At 38.8% G+C, this 19,371-nt stretch overlaps 1 protein-coding gene across 1 annotated transcript in view; it reads left to right on the forward strand.

Moving 5' to 3' along the window:
* The window catches only part of ptpn23a (protein tyrosine phosphatase, non-receptor type 23, a), a 94,871-nt gene that overhangs the window by 1,821 nt on the left and 73,679 nt on the right, over positions 1-19,371 (forward strand). The window contains exons 2-4 of the mRNA XM_043687916.1: positions 7,204-7,278; positions 13,859-13,986; positions 18,530-18,606. Of these exons, the coding sequence (XP_043543851.1) occupies positions 7,204-7,278; positions 13,859-13,986; positions 18,530-18,606 (280 nt within the window). The remainder of the gene's footprint in view (positions 1-7,203; positions 7,279-13,858; positions 13,987-18,529; positions 18,607-19,371) is intronic.

Below are 19,371 nucleotides of genomic sequence, written 5' to 3' on the forward strand. Positions count from 1 at the left end.
TTTTTCAATATATAATTTCAGTTACATCATGCTGTAAACGTTTGCTATAAATTGTGTCTTACAATCTTATTCTCCACAATCACCTGATGAAGGAACAGTGCTGCAAAAGCTGGTGCTTCCAATTAAACCTGTTGGTCTATAACCTGGTGTTGTGACTTTTAACTTTGTACACCCCAGTCCAACACCGGCGTCTCCAAATCATGGTTTGCACTTGTAAGTGATGATCTTGTCATGCACATGCTTCCCTTTTTCTAGATGCTAGAGGTTACGTGTTCCAACAGTATGATAAAGGAGATTTGGTCAAATATATGGCAGTAATTTGTAAACAGTGCCGACAAGGTGACTGTTTAAGTGTTCCATTTTGTTGCCTCTGCATACATCCAAGCAAATGGAAAGCATTCCATTACATTCCTGACTTGCCCCTTGTAGGGGTCAGCTAGCAAGTTAACCACCTCACAGTATGTGTTTGCTGATCCACTTGTTATCATAAGAGCTGACCAGTTAAGTTTCTGGGCAGTGCTGATTGATTCAACGATGGTAATATCATTGTTTATGGAAAGGAGACGGTAAGTTTCCCTGTTGGTAGAGATTGTCATGCTGGGTACCGACATGGTGGGGATGTTACTTGCCACTTGTCTTCAGACAAGCTGACTAGCTCTTGCTGCATATGGGTACAGACTGCTTCAGTGTCTGAGGAGTTGCGTATGTTGTTGAATCAGACGACATGTTTCTGACCTTTAGATCTTGAAACAGTCATTGAGGTAGCTGAAGATGTTTGGGCCTCGGATATTATCTTGAGAAATGATTGGCCATCAATGGACATAATAATCATCCTTTGAGCTGTAGAACTTATATTTGACGAGAAACATTAATTGTTTTTCTCTCTCTCTGCCAGACCTGTTGAGTTTCTCCAGCACCTCTGATTTTATTTCAGATTTTCAGCATTTGCATTATTTTGCTGTGATTCCATGTCTTATGTGTGACCCCCAACTGTGACAGTCACATTGATTAGGTCTCACAATTCGACCTGGAATATAAGGCCACCTTATTTTCTCAGTGTCAAAATGTGTGCTTAGGCATATACGTGGCAATATCTAAACCCCACTTCACTTTCTATTACTGTATTTCCTCAGTCTCCTTGGATTATATCAATTTAGAAGATGTAATATTTTAAGAATGCAAAAATGGCTCCATGGATGAGCCACTTCAGTTATGAGGGAAGATTTGATAAGTTGGAACTGTTTTCCATGGAAAGGAGAAGGCTAAGAGGAGGTCTGACCAAAGTTTTCAAAATCATGAGGAGCTTTGATAGAGGGGATAATTAACAAGAGGAGAATAGTTTTAAAATGTTTAGCAAAATAAGTAAATTCGAGCTGAAGCAAACCTTTTTTTCTCAGTCATTTGCGTTTGGACTGTAGTGTCTGGAAGTATGATGGAGGCAGATTTAATTGAGGTATTCAACTCAGCAGTGGATTATATGTTTCTATGTATATAAAACTGGTTATGGGAGAATAAAGCAGCAGTATGGCTATAAGTTAAATTGTTTAGAGAATTATACAAATATGATGGGCCAAATAGCTGCTGCTTGCACCATAACAATTCTGAGGTATGTTAAAATGCAATGTAACTATGAGCTTAACTTCTGTAGTGGGCAAAATGCTTGGATCTCTAATCAAGGAAGAAATAGCGAGACGTCAGGATAGAAATTGTCCCATTGTAAAGGCAGGGCATGTTTAACTAATTCGCTGGGATTCTTTGATGATTTTACGAGTGTGGCGGAATGGAGAATGGGTGGATATGGTGAATTTGAATTTCCAGAAGGCAATCAGCAAGGTACCGCACAAAAGGCTGCTGCATAAGATGAAGGTACATGGCATTAAGGGTAATGTATGAGCATGATTGAAGATTGCCTACCAGAAAAACACTCATTTATTTCCACTCTTTGTTTTCTGTTAGTTAGTTAATCAGTAGCTTGTGGCTTGGGACCCCAATTGTTTACAATTTAGATAGATTCCCTACAGTGTGGAATCAGGCCCTTCGGCCCAACAAGTTCACACTGACCCACCTAGACCCACTTCCCTCTGACTAATGCACCTATCACTATGGGCAATTTAGCATGGCCAATTCACCTGACCTGTACAGCTTTGGACTGTGGGAGGAAACCGGAGCACCCGCAGGAAACCCACGCAGACGCAGGGAAAATGTGCAAACTCCATGCAGACAGTCGCCCGAGGCTGGAATCTAACCTGGGACCCTGGTGCTGTGAGGCAGCTGTGCTGATCACTGAGCCACCGTGTTGCCCTATTTACATAGATGCTTTAGAGTTGGAGATGAAGTGTGGTGTGCTGAAGTTTGCAGATGCCACTAAGAAGAATGGTAGAGCAAAGTGAGGGATATAGATAAGTGAGGGGGCAAAGGTCTGGCAGGTGGAGTACAGTGTTGATGAATGTGAGGTCATCCATTTTGATAGGAATAACAGCAAAATGGACTATATTATAGTGATGAAGAATTGCAGCATGCTGCTGTGCAGAGGGACCTGGTGTCCTTGTGCATGAATCACAAAAAGTTGGTTTGTAGATGCAGTAGGTAGTTAACAAGGCAAATGGAATATTATCCTTTGTTGCTGGAGGAATACAATTTAAAAATAGGGAGGTTATGTTGCAACTGTATAGGGTGCTGGTGAGGCCATCCATCTGAAGTGCTGTATGAAGATTTGGTCTCCTTACTTGAGAAAGGATGGACTGGCAGTGGAGGGGGTGCAGTAGAGGTCCACTGTGTTGATTCTGGAGTTTTGAGCATAGGCTTATGAGAAGAGATGGAGTAGACTGGGACAAAATTATTGGAATTTCGATGAATGTGAGGGGATCTTTATAGAAACATGAAAATTATGAAGGGTAAAGATAGGATAGAAGCAGGAAGGTTGTTTCCACTGGTGGATGAAACTAGAACCAAGGGCATAGCCTCAAAATAAGGGGAAGCAGATTTAAGACTAAGTTGACTAACTTTCTTCACCCAAACAGTTGTAAATCTGTGGAATTCCCTGCCTAGTGAAGCAGTTGAGGTTACCTCATTGAATGTTTTTAAGACAGTGATTTCTATTCACTAAAGGAATTAAGGGTTATGGTGAGCAGGTGGATAAGTGGAGCTGAGTCTGTGAAAAGGTCAGCCATGATCTTATTGATTGGCAGAATATCGATGGGCCACATGGCCTATTCCTCCTATAGTCTTATGGTTGAGTTCATATAGTCATACCATAAATAAGTGTAACTGAACTCTATATTTACACAAAAGACAATTTATTATTTTAAAAAAGGTATTTTTTAAAACCATGTTAGGAATTTTAAATAAAATTTGTATTTTTTGTCCTGATTATTAAAATTTTCTCACCATTTTTATGTGAACTGTAAAATCATCTGATGCACGTGGTTGGGTGGCTTCAGTATGTTTGATGACACCGGCTCTGAGTACACCTGTAACCTGCAGCCTGGTTACATGGCTGTTATTTTCTGAAACGTGAAGCAAGATGCTTTTGTTCACTAAGAATGCCTGAAAAGCTATTGGAGTCTAGTTATGTGTAAAAAGAGTTGAGCTCTAATGATGAGTAAATGAAAAGCAGAACCCTTCTTCTGGAAGGATTTTTCTTAAGCTTTTTGCGTATCAATTTATGGTATTTTGGAGAAGAGCAGGGAAATTTTCTCATGTCCTGGCAATTAATTTTTACCTTGATCAACATCATACTAGCAGATTAAATGGTCATCTCATTGCTATTGTAGGAACAAGCTGTATGCAAATTGGTTGCCATGTTTCTACAACAATGATTACATTTCAAAATATATATAATTGCTGTGTTTCTAGCTCCCAGGGCCTAAGCTCTGGAATTCTTTTTATGATACTTTGCATTTTCATCCCTCCCTTTAGAATAAGCTACTTAAAATCAGTGTACCTGCACCAGGATTTTTGGTCAGTTGTCCTAACATCATTTTTTTGTATTTCCACCTCACATTTGGTGATGACACTACTGTGAAGTGTGATAGAACTTTCACTGTGCTAGAAATATCATATTATTTCAAGTTTTCTGTTGGATAAGAACTGGAAAGGAATCTTACCTCTGATCATTTTGCTGTATTTATGTTGCAAGTGCATGTATGGTGGCGTTGCCTGTGGAATTGATTGTTTGGTTCTGCTCTGTGACTTCCTGCACTTAGGTGAAATAGTCTGTGACCTGTTATTGTCCTGGCCTGCAGTGCAAGTGAGGCTACTGATGCTTGATAAGGAATTGGCAGGTAGCATGAAACTTGATAGCTGCTTTGGGTTATTTTGAAGGATCCCAACTTTATTTGGGTTGCTACATTTTCTAAACTACAACTTCCATGCAATATATTAAATACGTGAACAGAGCATAACTCTATGCACATTAAAAAGGTTCTGATCGATGTTGTATGATGGTTATGGAAAACAAATGGTGTAATGCTACTTCATTCCTTTGTGCAGCTGACTGTACAGTTATTTCTCAAGGTGCGTGTAGATCTGTTTTTAGTGTGGTTTTCGTGTGCAATATTCATGAGACTGGCCCTTGACAGCACAAATGTGGCAAACATACTTCTCAGTACCTAGCTTTTGAATTTTTCACTGGTCTTCAGAGATTGTCTGAGTGATTACAAAATATCTTGTTAGATTTTGGCCCTTGAAAAGCTATCCCACTTTACAGAATTAAATTTGGACACGTAGTCACTATTATTTTGACCTTGCATTGCAAAAGTACACTTTCTAGGGTGAGAATATATAAAATTATGTCTTGTCTTTGGTTGGAATGTTACAGCATAAATAGGATTTTGAAAATTCTATTAATGATCATCATTGATAAATGCAAATTCCATTTATCCCCACCCTCTTGAATTTCTGATCTTTGGTGACTTCCAACTTATAGATATTTTTGGTTTCTCAGTATGTTTAAATGGATTTGAATGGTCAAAGTATGTGATATCTTTTTAGTTCACAAACTTTTTTAAAATTGTGAAGTAGGTCGCTAGGAATGCATCACCCACGTGTAATGTTTTGTTATCAAGAGGGAGTTTTTCCCTGGTCACTGAACTTTTGGTGGGCCAAGATATAGAGGCTGATGATTTTTGGTTGTGGCTCTGTACCACCGGTACAATTTTTTTCACTGGAAATAATGTTTACTTCATTCATACTGATTGTAGTGCTTAATGGCTGGATGTCTGGTTTGCAATGCAGAGTCATGTCAACAGAATAGGTTTAATTCCTGTACCGGCTGAGGTTACCATGAAGATTCGCACCTTCTCACCTCACTTCTCGCCTGAGGTGTGATGACCACAGCTTAAACCTCCACCTGTCTGGTAAGAGAGAAACACTATGGTCCTCTGGGACAATGACGATTTACCTTCTTTTCGCCTGACAAAGGAGCAGTACCCAGAAAGCCTGTGATTTCACAAACCTGGACTATAACCTGGTGTGACTTCTGACTTTGCAATTTTGTTTTGTTAAGCTAAAAGATTGGAAAATTTTTGAGATTAGCTAAGACTGATTTTTTTTTAAAAATGGAGAATGAAATTCCCAGTGCCACTACCTTCTATGGTTCAATAAGATCATCTCATTTGCAGCCAGAATATCCATGCAAATAGAATTGCTAGGTAGATTGAGCAGCCCATTATTTATAGTTTTCGAAATTTTTGCATGGGACATGGGCGTTGCTGGCAAGATCAACCTTTGTTGTTCAACACTAATTATCCTCAAGCATTGCCACCTTGATCTGCTTCAGCCTATTTATTTCAGGTACACATTGGTGGGGAAGAAGAGAAGAGATAGAAAGCAATACCAGCAAAACAGCCGGAATCTAAAAGAAAATGTTACAGTTTCAACACTTTTCATCTTTCCATCTAAGATGAAGTGACCAGTACTATACTTCTGGAATGGTATGCATGACTACAGCGATGTTAAACAGGGAGTTCCAGGATTTCCTACAGTGATTGTGAACGAACAGTGAGAAAGTTCTAGGTGAGGATGGTATATTACTTGGAAGGAAACTTGCAGTTGGTGGCATTTCCACGAGGAGAAAGTGAGGACTGGAAGTGAAGAGCTCTTGCCCGAAACATCGATTCTCTTGCTCCTTTGCTGCCTGCTGTGCTTTATCAACACCACACCCTCGGTACTTTCATGTATCTGCTGCCTTATCCTTCTAAGTGTAAAAGTCACGGGTTTCAAAGGTGCTGTTGAAGGATGAGTTGCTGCAGTTACCTTGCATTTAGTACACACTGCTTTGACTGTACTTTGGCGGGGGAAGTTTGTGGTTGGGGTGTAAGTTAAGTGGGACTGATTTATCCTAGCTGGTGTCAAGCTGCTTGCATGTTTGAGCTGTAGTTATGCATACCATTCCAGAAGTATAGTACTGGTCACTTCATCTTAGATGGAAAGATGAAAAGTGTTGAAACTGTAACTTTTTCTTTTAGATTCCGGCTGTTTTGCTGGTATTGCTTTCTATCTCTTTTCTTCCCCACCAATATTTCTGCACTTCAGAAAAATATGTACTTGGGTTTCTTTCAGTACACCTTCCCATGTTACATAGGTGGTTACAGTAGAGAACGTCAGTCATTATAGAATCTGCAGCAGTTGCAAACTGCGTACTAGTATGCAATCTTTCAATGTTTATCTGCCAACATAGCACTGAGTCAGAGCTGATGCTTGACAATGGTTCTATAATCTTTTGGAGGCTATCACAGTAATAGTCATTGCTCGTTATTTCAAATTCAATATATGAAATTGCAACCAGACCTTTAGACGGATGTACTTTATTGGCTTCATTTCACCTGGGTAGGCATAGCCAGCGTTAGATTCTTGAGTGACTATGGAGCTGATACAATGCAGAAGCAAGCAAAATCCATAACTGCAATTGAATTGAATTAGCTTTATTGTCACATGCACTGACATGAAACTGATAGACTGCTGCTTAATCTTTTATGATCCTACTTATTTATCCTTTACCTCTGCTTTAAATCTAATGTGTGCAAAAAAATTGCATTATTAGATACAATGTTAGAGGTTCTGGAAATTAGGGTATGAGGTCAATGACGAGCTTTGGGGATGTCTGTATTTCAGTTGTGTGCCACAGCTAACATTGTGTCATAATTAAGTGATGAAAAAGTGGATTACTTTGTCCTCTAAACAATCTATCAATTATCTTTTCAGTACATTTTGAAGCATTATGGTGAAAATCCTGACAACTACAGTGAGGAACTGAAGAAACTTGATCAGCTCAGACAGGTAAGTGCCTAATAACAGATTGCTACTGAAAGATTAGACTGCTGCCTTGGACCGATGGAGCTCTAAGCTCAATGTTTGTTTATTCAGGAAACTTTCTGTGTACCGTGCTCCTTCCCATGTGACTTACCTTTAGTTTTAACCCACATCATTGCTAGTACAGGAGAACCTCAACTGCTCAAGGTTCCTTGCCAAAACAAAATAAAAATGATGTAGTCATACTTCAAATTTCATATTCTAAATTAGATTGCAATAAATTCTGTTTTGTATCTGATGCAGTTTATTCATTCACTTGTGCTGTCAATCATCTAATACAAGGCAATAAATAAATTGGCCTTGCTGACTGTAGTGGTTGTGACCCATACTAAAGAAGACGTTTTTCTACAGCGCTTTGAAAGACAATTCTGATGGAAGAGGAACCAATAGCATTATTAACTCATCTGTTAAAAGTCAGTGAAGTGGATATTATAGTCCAGATTAGAGTGGTGCTGAAAAAGCACAGCAGGTCAGGCACATCTGAGGAGGAGGAAAATCGTAATTTCGGGCAAAAGCACTTCATCAGGTTTCCTGATGAACCAAAAGTTACAATTTCACTATTTTTCTGTCAGAATAAAATAATACTATTTAGCAGCAAGCAATTACTGAATGACTTAAAATCCATAACAATTGTTCTCATCCTCGTCCAAATAATATGACTCAATCTTCCACTTCATTATATGGATCATCATCAGTAAGCATGTCCTCTTTCTGACCCATCATTCCACAAGGTACAGTGAATATACCATACTTGTTGATTTGGTGACAATTGCCATTCTACTTTCATCCCAGACCTCTGCAGTCCATTAATAGGATTGCTGATGTCAGAACATGTTTGATGACTCATTTTGCGAATGATTTCTCTTCTCCAGTCATTGTTATTCCACTTTTTCTTAAGTTGTACTTGAATGTCTCTCTGAACAAGTCTTTCAGTTGTTGAAGCCTGGTTGAACTACTGAGAATCACTGCAAACTCAGTTCTGCAATCTAACATGCGCAGTAACTATATTGGCGACCTGTGACCTGATAATGTCTCAGAGATGATGTCTTTCTTTGATAATCCCCAGTCAAAAACTCAACTTGCCTCTGCTACCTTTTTCAAACCACCTTCATCCATCTGTCGATCTTTTATCGTGAATGTCAATGACTGCTCCTTTTGGGAATTGCTTTCTTATGTGGCTTTTTCTCTTGAATAAAGTACAACCATGAATCCATTTTTAATGGCAATTTTGTCTTCCCGAGCACCATTTCTCTGCAAATTTCCTTATCTTTTTATTGGCAGATGTTAAATACATATTTTGCATCAATCTTATTTTTTAACACTATTAGTGTTTATTTAAAAATTACAAAGTAATCAAAGGGCAATGGAGGAGAGGAAATAAATGGACTAGCTATGACTAGAGAAAAGGTGCTAGGTAAACTAATGGGACAATACACCAATAAGGCCCTGAAACGATGGGTTGTAGGATATTAAAGGAAGTAACTAAAGAGAGATTAGATGCACTGGTAGTACTAAATAAAATCCAAAAATTGTTATGTTCTGGAAGAGTACCAGAATTGACAAATTGCTCATGTACCACCTTTTTTATTTGTAAAGAGAAGGAGATATAGCAGGTATCTTTAGGCGGGTTGGCTTAACATCTGTTATTGCAAAAATGTTAGTCTATTATGAAGGATGTAATCTTAGAGCATTTAGAAATACATAATATGATCAAGCAGTGTGTGGATGGCTTCATAATGGCTAAATCATTTCTGACAAATTTATTAAAATACTTTTGAAGAAGACAGGACAGATAAAGGGGAAGCAGTGGATATGACATTAGGATTTTATGAAGGTGTTTGAAAAGGTAACCACATTAAGCTATTTAAGATAAAAATGCATGTAGTTGGACATAATATATTAATATGGATAGACAATGGCTGAATAATAGAAGTCAGAGTTGGTATAAAAGGGTCATCATAATTATTGGAATGCCACAGGACTGATTATGGATCATCAGCATGGCTTTATGCGAGGTGTCTCTGAAACTTTGAGTTTTTTGAGGAGGAAACCAAAATATTGAAGAGGCCAGAGCAGGAGACATTGTTTACATGGACTTCAGTAAAGCCTTTGACAAGATTCTGCGTGGTAAATTAATTGGTAAATTTAGATCACATGGGGCAGAGACAGCATGGGTTCATGAAAGGCAGGGGTCATGTTTAACTTACTGGAATTCTTTGAGGATACTATGAGTGTGGTGAACAACAGGGAACTGGTGGATGTGGTGTATCTAGATTTCTAGAAAGCATTCAGCAATGTGCCACACAAAAGGCTGCTACATAAGATAAAGGTGCATGGTGTTACAGGTAATATATTAGCATGGATAGAAGATTAGTTAACTAACAAAGCAAAGATAAATGGGTAAATGGTGGTATTTCTGGTTGGCGATAAGTGGCTAGTAGTCTGCCTCAGGAATCATTGCTGGGACTGCAGTTATTTACATAGATGCTTCAGAGTTGGAGACCAAATGTAGTATGTCAAGGTTTGCAGATGACACTAAAATGAGTGGTACAGGAAAGTCTGCAGAGGAACACACAGTCTGCAGGAGGTTATAGCTAGGTTATGGCAGATGGGATAAATGTTGGGAAATGTGAGATCATCTGTTTTGGTTGAAATAACAGCAAAATGGACTATTATTTAAATGGTGAAAAATTGCTACATGCTGCTGTGCAGAGGGACCTGGGTGTCCTTGTGCGTGGATCATAAAATGTTGGTTTGCAGGTGCAGCAGGTAATTAAAAAGGCAAATGGAATATTGTCCCTTATTGCTAAAGGGGTGGAGTTTAAAAATAGGGAAGTTATGCTGCAACTCTATAGGGTGCTAGTGAGATTGAGTCGACTGGGACTATATTCATTGGAATTCAGATGAATGAGGGGGCATCTTACAAAAACAAATATAAAATTATGAAGAGAAACAATAGGACAGAAGCAGGGAAATTGTTTCCACTGGCGGCTGAAACTAGAACTAGGGGGCATAGCCTCAAAATAATAGAAGCAGATTTAAGGTTGAGTTGAGGAGAAACCTCTTCACAGACAGGCTTGTGAATCTGTAGAATTCGCTGTACAGTGCAGCAGCTGAGGCTACATCATTGAATGTTTTTAAAACAAAGATAGATTTTTGAAACAGTAAACAATTAAGGGTTATGGTGAGTGGGTGGTTAAGTGGAGCTGAGTCCACAAAAAGCTCAGTGATGATCTTATTGAATGGCGGAGCAGGCTGGATGGGCCAGATGGCATTTAAGTCTATAATCTAGGTACTTTTGTGAAGGTTTTTGATTGAAAAACAAGATTAGAGAGTTCTCCCTCAACCAATGACCTAATTCAGTCTGTGTCAGGGAGCAGGTGATTGCAAAATTCCTGGTGTATTAATGAAAGGTTATTAATATTATGGGTTTTACAACAAGGAGTTAAATATTGAAGATTTTAGCTGTTGGCGTATACTAATCAGGAATTGATTTTATTTTAGAAGATCCAGACTGAAAACTTTTTTTTAAGGTAGTTTTGGAAGAGACCCAAATGGGGTCAGAAAAATATAGTTTTGCTCCTCTGAAGGAGTTCTAGGACAGTGCAGGGAAAGCTTTGTTACCTTGGTGTAAGATTTTAGCTTGTGAAACTTCCTGACCACAAGGGTTTGGTTAGAAACCTGCAGGTTAGTAATACACTTGAAAGTAATATAAATAATTAGTAAAAGACTTGAATGTCTAAGCTTCAGTTTTGCAAGAAGAGTTCACAGGATACATGGGAAGAAGTAGTTAAGTCAATCTAAAGATACAATATTAAAGGATAATTTCTCTGGATATGAATAACTATAAAGTGATCTTGTTGGGGAATGGATGAGACTTTGTTTTGCTGTGTATTTTAAGAATTTTCAAATTGTGTTCTAAACTTAGCTTTGTTTTATGTCTCACATTTTTTTTCATTTTCTATTGCAAAAGAAAATTTGCAGCATTATGGCCCAGCTTTAGTGAATAACCACCACATTAAAATAAGACAAGATCTATCAAGCTAGATTACATTCTGGGATCTAACCTGTCCAGTAGTAATAACACAAGTTGGAATCATAAAGTTCTAAAACAGATTTTTGTTAGTTTCTGATTTACAATATTATGGAAATGGAGTCTCCTCCGTTTAGGGGACTAACTCTGTGCTGGCTGGGCCACAGGCAGTGTGTTCCTGCTGCTATTGAGAGTTTTTGTCTTTTTCCCCTTTGTTTAGGGAAGATATTTGTTTCTTTGTTGGGTTTCTTTATTGTTTGTTTGTGTTTGTTTTTCTTTATTTTGAGCAAACGAAAAGAATGAGAAAAAAAATACCATTGTGTCAGGGAGCAGGTGGACTGCAATGATCCCTGGAGTGGCTAAGGCAGAGTTTATACAGTATGGAAGGAGACATTTTGGTCAATCATGTCCACTTGGTCATCAAACATTTATCTGTTCCTATCTCATTTTTTACTTGTATGTTATGGCATTTCAAGCATTCAACCAAATATTTCTTAAACGTCTTGAGAATTTTTTGCCTTTACCAAGCTATTAGGCAGTGAGTACCAGATACCTGTCATCCTCTGGATGTAAAAATAAATTCCTCAAATCCCTTCTGAACCTCCTTTCTCCTTACTTTAAAATTGTGCCCCTAATTATTAATCCCTCTATTAAAAGGAAAAGTTTCTCCCTATCCATCCTGTCTATGCATGTCAGAACTTTGTGCACCTGTCCTTTACCTTCTCTGTTCTAAGGAAAACAACCACAGCTTATCTAGTTTAGTCTTCATTGCTGAATTGCTCCACCCCGTGCAAATGCTTCATCTCGATGAATCTCTTCTACACTCTGTCTAGTTCAATCACATCACATCCTTCCTTTAGTGTGATGACCCAGAACTGCACACAGTACTCCCGCTCCTTCACAACCACCATGCCCTTGTATTCAGAGCCTTGACTAATGAAGGCAAGGATCCCATTTGCCACCTTAACCACATTATCTGGCTGTCTGCTGTCTTCAAGGATCTGTGGAAATGCATACTAAGGTCTCTTTGATTCTCTCCACTTCCTATGGTCCTATCATTCAATGTTGCCATGTTAGTTCTCCCAAAATGCATCACCTGACACTTTTCAGGATTAATTTCCATTTGTGCTGTTCAGCCACCTGACCAGCTCACTATGTTGTTCTGTAGTGTTAATGCAAGTTACCTTGCACTGTGGAATTTACAGTAGGAGAGAGAAAACATTGATGCTTTGGCTGAATCTATGATGAAAAAGTTTAAAATAAAAGTTTAAAACCTTTGTCAGTTCAAAGAAGACCTGACTGCAGTCAGATGTAAGAATTGTCTCTCCTCAAAAAAGATAGTTCAGAGCAGTTAAGGAAATAAATTACTTCAGTGAAATTTAGTTTGTGAAATTTTCAGACCCAGGAGTGTTTGGTCAGATTATTTAAAAGACTGAAAATCTAGGCACTGTGTGAGCAGTCAAAAGACCTCAGTTCACCAGACAGGAATTAAAGAAGATGCAGTTAAGCTAGAACCTATGAGTTTAATACATAAAGAAATTTTGTGCGTTTTGATTAACTGTAAAATGATAGTGCTAGGATGTAGATGGGATTGTGTTTTGCATGTGCTTTGAATTCTGTCAAACTACTATGTTCTGCTTGGTTTTTAAAAATTTTCTTTAATAAACTTCTGTTTAATTTTCAAACCAAATCTGCAGCCTTGTCTGCTTGTGCTTCAATGAAAGGCTACATGCTAATTTAAAGAAAAATCGTAGAATCCCTACAGTGTGGAAACAGGCCCTTCGGCCCAACAAGTCCACATCAACCCTCTGAACAGTAACCCACCCAGACCCATTCCCTTACCTTATTATCCTATATTTACCCTGACTAATGCACCTAACCTATACATTCTGAACACTATGGGCAATTTAGTATGGCCAATTCACCTATCACCCACATCTTTGGATTGTGGGAGGAAACTGGAGCACCCGGATGAAACCCACGCAGACACGGGGAGAATGTGCAAACTCCACACAGTCGCTCGAGCCTGGAATCAAACCCGGGTACCTGATGCTGTGAGGCAGTGCTAACCACTGAGCCACCATATTGCCCTGGCTTGAAATATCAAATTATGATGATTCAAGCCAGATTTTATTCTGATCTGACTTGTCTAGTAGTAACATGAGCTGGAATTATCATAACAGCACAGAAGGAAGAGAAGATGATGTAAAGCAAGATGTGGCGTGGAGGTGACAAGCTCAGGTTTTTGAAAGAAAACTGGAGCCAGCCATTCTTTTGACTTTCTTTTTATTGACTGGAAATGCTGACTTAAAAATTAAAATGGAACCCTTGGTTCTCTGTTAATCTTCATTATAAAAGCTAATTTGTAATTTTAGCGTTTCTTATCAGGAATGATCTGATGATTCTGGTGCTGTTTGAGTTAAAATAAGAGGAAATGATGTGGGAAGACAAGTTTTATATAATTGTATAGTTGTCCCCACCAGGTATTAATCACAAAATTTTGTTCTGTTGCAGAGTGCTGTGAATGTTACAAGAGACTTTGAAGGATGTAGTACATTAAGAAAGTATTTTGGCCAGCTTCACTATCTGCAGAGTCGCATTCCTATGGGTTTAGGAGAAGAGGCGGCTGTCCCGGTGACGTGGTAAGAACAGTATTTTCTTTGAGTTTTTTTTCTCTTGCTACTTTCTTTTATCCTCAAGACCAAGACCATTAGGATACAGTTGCCCACTAATACTTCTACCTAAGAGGTAGTGAGTAGCAAAAGAGTTTTGCTTTAACTCTTTTCTGCACCTTTTTCAATTTAATATGGCCATGTCCAGTCTTAAACTCCATTGCACTTTTCAGTAAAGGTCGCTGGATAGGGTTTGGAAGTGATAAGAGTCTAGATTAGAGTTGTGCTGGAAAAGCACAGCAGGTCAGGCAGTGTCCGAGGATCAGGAAAATTGATGTTACGGGCAAAAGCCCTTTATCAGGAAAGTGATAATTCTGGCTCACTTTATCTTGAATCCTGTAATCCAAAAAGCCAATTTTGGCATTTCTTCTGCACTGCTCTTAGCTTTACTGTCAGCATGTTTCTTTTTTGCATACTTGTTCGTTGTGGAGATTCTGCAAAGTCCAGCACTTATTTCCTCCCGCAAATTGCCCTAAAGAAGGTGATAATGAGCTGCATTCTGGAACTGTTGAAGTGTATCTGGAGGAACTGAATCCACAATGCTGATTGGGTTTGAATTCCAGGTTTTAATTTTGTCTGGTAGGGGTGAAGGCACAGTAATACAGTTCCAAATAAAAATGTTATTTGGTTAGAAGGAGAATTTGTAAGAGGCATGTTCTATGAATGTCTGCTTGTCCTTATAGGTAGTAGTAATCATTGTTTTGGAAGGTGCTGTCAACAGAGACTTGTTGACTTGTTACAGTGCAGCTTTGTAGTGCTAGTGGCTGGGAGAGTGAATGGGATGCTGATCATACAGCCGGATTTGTCCTAATGGTGTTGAGCTTCTTGTGATGTTGGGGCTATGCAATCTAGGCAAGTGTAGATTATTTTATCATGTTTTTAATTTGCACTTTGGAGATGGAAGACAGGCTTAATGCTATTAGAAGAGGAGTTATTTGCAGCAAAATTCCTGGCTTCTGAACTGCCCTATAGCCTGAATATTAATATGGATGGCCCAGTTATGTCTCTGAATAGTGGTAACCTGTAGGATGCTAATGGAGAAAGATTCAGCAATGATAATGCTATGGAGCATAAAGCTAAGATGGTTGGATTCTTTCTTGGTCAGGGTCTCATTGCTAGTATTTGAATAGCAAGAATGTTACTTACCAATTCAAACTTAGTTTTTGCTAATACCTGGGGAATTACAAATGATGCTGAATGTTATGTGCAATCATCAGTGAATATTCCCATTTCTGGCCATTATGCCAGAAAGATGATTAAAGCAGTTGAAAGTTATCGGGTTTAGGACCAGCAAAATACTGGAGCTGAAATGGTTAGCCTTCAATAATCACAATTCTGTTCCTTTAGGTTCAACATAATTCCAAACAGTGGAGAATTTCCTCTTCTGGTTCCCATTGTCTTCAACTTAGTCAGGGCTAAACTTCATGCTACATTCAGTAAAATGATATCTTGATATCAAGAGCAGATGCCCTTTGTTGAATGTTGTAATCCATATGGTATTATTAGATCCACAGCTTTGTTGGGAAAGGATTTCAGGACCTTTACTCTAGAGTGAAGGAATGGAGATAAATTACTGAGTAAGCATATTGTGTGACTTGGAGGGAACTGTGTAGGAGGTAGTGTTCCCAGGGGCTTGCTGCTCATGTTCTTCTGGATGATGAGCTCACTGCTTTGGTGAATTGTTGAAGTGCATTTTGTAAATGGTGTGCACTGCTACCACTGAGGGTCAGAGATGAATGAAGCTAATGTTTAAGATGGTGTTTGATATTCTATTCACTAGAGATATTCTGTCCTCAAACTGCTTGACTGATTTGGAGTTGTAGTCATAGAATAAAGTGAGGAATATTCAATTACACTCCAGACATCTGCCTTTTAGCGGGTAAGCCGGTCTTGGAGAATTGGGAGTTGAATTACCGATCACAGAGTTCCCAACCTCTGGTGGTCTCTTGTAGCTGTTATATTTATGTGGCTGGTCAATGAGCGTTTCTGATCAGTGGTAACCCCAAGATGTTAGGGAATTCGTAATGGTAATGGTAATGTTGTTGAGTCATGGTTGGATTTTCTTCTTTTTGAAGGTGACCATTCCTTGACACTTGTGTGACACCCATGTTACTTGCCACTTACCCCAAGTCTGACTGTTTCCAGACTTTGTTGCTTGTGGTCATGAACTGCTTCATTATCTGAGAAGTTGCAAATGTAATTGAATACTGAGATTGTGAGCCACCATCCATATTTCTGAACGTACAATACAGGGAAGATCATTTATCCAGCTGAAGGCAGTTCAGTCCAGAACACTGAGCCAGGAGGCCCAGGTTCAATTTCCAGCTGCTGCAGAGTTGTGAGATGTCATCTCTGAACAGGTTGATGAGAAAATATCTACATTGAAGAATTCAGCATTTGTGATTTAGTAGTATTGTCCCAACCTTTGAGCTAGGAGGCCTGGGTTCAAGCCTAACTTGTTCCAGATATATGTAATGACATGTCTGGATAGGTTGATTAAAACAACCATGCTGAGGAAATCCTGCAGTGATGTCTTGGGGTGAGTGGATTAGGTCTCCAACATCCAAATCTATTTTTTTTTTACTACATATGACTCCAACCAGTGGTTAGTTCACGACTTATTCCCATCAGTGCTATTTTTGCTAGGGCCCCTTGCAACCTTACCTGGTTAAATGCTGTGTTGATGTCAGGAGAGTCTGACTTTTTGCACCTCTAGAATTCTTCTCTTTTGTCCATGTTTAGGCCAAGATTGTGGTTCAGAATTGCACTTAGTCCTGGAGAAATCCAAGCTATGTATTAATAAGCTGGTCATTGATAAATTAGTGCTACTTCCTTGCTGATTATTTGCTGATCATTGAGAGAGAAGATGGATAATTAGCCTGAGTGGATTTTGTTTTATGGACAGACCACATTTTGTGTAGTTTTCCAATTCATCGAGCAGGTATCACTGTTGTGTCTTGAGCCAAGCTGTTCCATAACAATAATTGTGTGCATATCTTTAGCTCTACAGCTGGGACATTGTCAAGTCTCAAAGCCTTTTTTATTTATTGCTTAGTCATTTCTTGATATCACATACAATGAATTGGCTGAAACCTGGAAACTTCACTGGGAGGCTGAGGTAGGTTTTCTGTGCACCATTTCTGGTTGCAGATACTTACAAATGCTTCAGCCTTCTCTTCAGAACTGAAGTGCAAGACCCCACCAGTCATGGATAAAGTATACTTGGACATCCTCCTCCTATATTTTGAGTTGCCCACAACCTTCATGATTTGATCTGGAAAGCTTGCAGATTTTCGATCTGAACTGTTTGTGAGGTTGCTTAGCCCCGTTTGTAACTTTCAGAAAAGAGAGTTCTCCTTGATTAATTTTAACTGACGTGCTAATACCACATTTGATACACTATCCCTCTTTTGAAGATCAGTTAAAAGAGCACAAAAATGAATCCTGTGTAGGATCTAGATGATCTTTGTGGCATAGTTTGTAAAATCATTGTGCGAGTTGCTATACTTTTCTAATCAAGTTTAAAACTCTTAATCTGTTTAGCTGCTATAACAGTAAAGGAGATTCAGAGTGAGGGTCTATTCATCTTCCTTACAGAAGTGGAAAACTCATGATGAGGATTTTACATGTGTCTTGCTAGCTGGCCGAGTTATAGGCCTGCATTTTGAGCACAATATGTATTCGGGACTTTTTTGCTGCTTTTGAGGGCTCCTCATGAGATTTTGGTTTTGTTTTCAGGGCTCCTTTTTCATTTTCACTAACTCCTCCATTAGGTAATGCAATTACGTAAAATCAAGATCTTATGTATTTAACAACAAATGCTCTCGTTAAAAACTTGACACACTTCTAGACACTGTCACCCTAAATGTACTTTCACAGCCAAATTGTTGCATGATTGTGACTAGCAGTCATTACATCTCAATGAATTCATTGAGTGTGTTTGAGTTGTGATAACACACAAATTAGAATCTTGATGAAATAAAACAGTTTAACATTAAATTGTATAATTGACAGGTTCATTAATTTAGCAGCCTCTACATTTTCCCCCACTGAATATCTCAAACTCTGCAACTTTAATCAGGAGACTCTATTTATTGGCAAGGAATTCATTATCTTAGTTTTCCTACTCCCAGTTATGACAATTTCTTTGTTGAAAGGTTTAAAATTCACTCCTCCAAAATGTTTCCCCCCCTACTCCAGAAAAAAGGACTCACTGCAAGCCTATAGGCTATCAGGAGCAAATCTGGGCAAGAAGCAATCTGTGATTGGAGGTGCAGCTCTTCACCAATCCTGACCATTCTGGGGTGGCTTTCTCCTTATTGAATTTTCTTGGACTTTTTGAGGTGAATTTACCTGATGCCTCCTTGTTGTTTTGTGTAATGCAATCCTCTTGTGCACGACATGCTCAAGTTTGTTCAACTCAGGTAGAGCTTCAGACCAATGTGCTGTGTTAGTCCAATAGAATTAACAAGATCTATATACTGACAAACTGATGTGTTTGCTGAAATTGCAGGACAGAAATCTTTTCTGGCAAAACAGTAACTGTTGATGAGATCTGCTATGAACAGGCCTGCATTTTATATAATCTCGGTAAGTAATGTTTTTTGATTCATTCATAGATATGGACTTGGCTGACTAGGCCAGTATTTTTTATCTATCTATCGTTCCCTTTTGAAAAGGTGGTAGTGAGTTGCCTTTTTGCACCTGCTTGAATTGTCCATTTGATGTGGGTTCAGGAGGGAGTTCCAGGATTTTGAAGGACACTGAAGAATGCTAACATATTTTCATGAATGAGTGGCTTTGAGGAGAACTTTCAGATGTTGATTTTCCCTCATATCTAGAAGGGCAAAAGGAACAGATGGTAATAGATTTGGAGATAAGGAACCTTTATTAATTTCTGCACGTATTTCATAAATCGTACACCCTGCTGCTACTGAGCATCAGTTGTGGACGGAGTGAATGTTTGTGGATGTGGTGCCAATTAAGTACACTGTCTTGTCCTGTATTGTGTCAAGCTTGAGTGTATTTGGAGCTGAACCCTCTAGGCAAGTGGGGAATATTCCATTGCATTCGTGATTTGTCTTGTCGATGGTGAACAGTTTTGGTGAGTCAAGAGGTGACATATTCACTACTGGATTCCTAGCCTTGATTGCTCTTGTACCCACAGATTTTAAATGATGAGACCATTTCAGTTTCAGATCAGTCATAATCCCCGGGGTATTGACATTATAGTTTTGTACAGTGATATGCAACTCTCCGGTAAAACCTTAAAACTAGCCTTTAATGTAGTAGGATTTCAATGGTAACTTCTGCTATTTTCTTCGCGGATCTAAAAAAAGCGTTTTTAAGTAGCGC

This window comes from Chiloscyllium plagiosum, chromosome 4 (genome assembly GCF_004010195.1).
Source record: "Chiloscyllium plagiosum isolate BGI_BamShark_2017 chromosome 4, ASM401019v2, whole genome shotgun sequence".
Taxonomy (NCBI): domain Eukaryota; kingdom Metazoa; phylum Chordata; class Chondrichthyes; order Orectolobiformes; family Hemiscylliidae; genus Chiloscyllium; species Chiloscyllium plagiosum.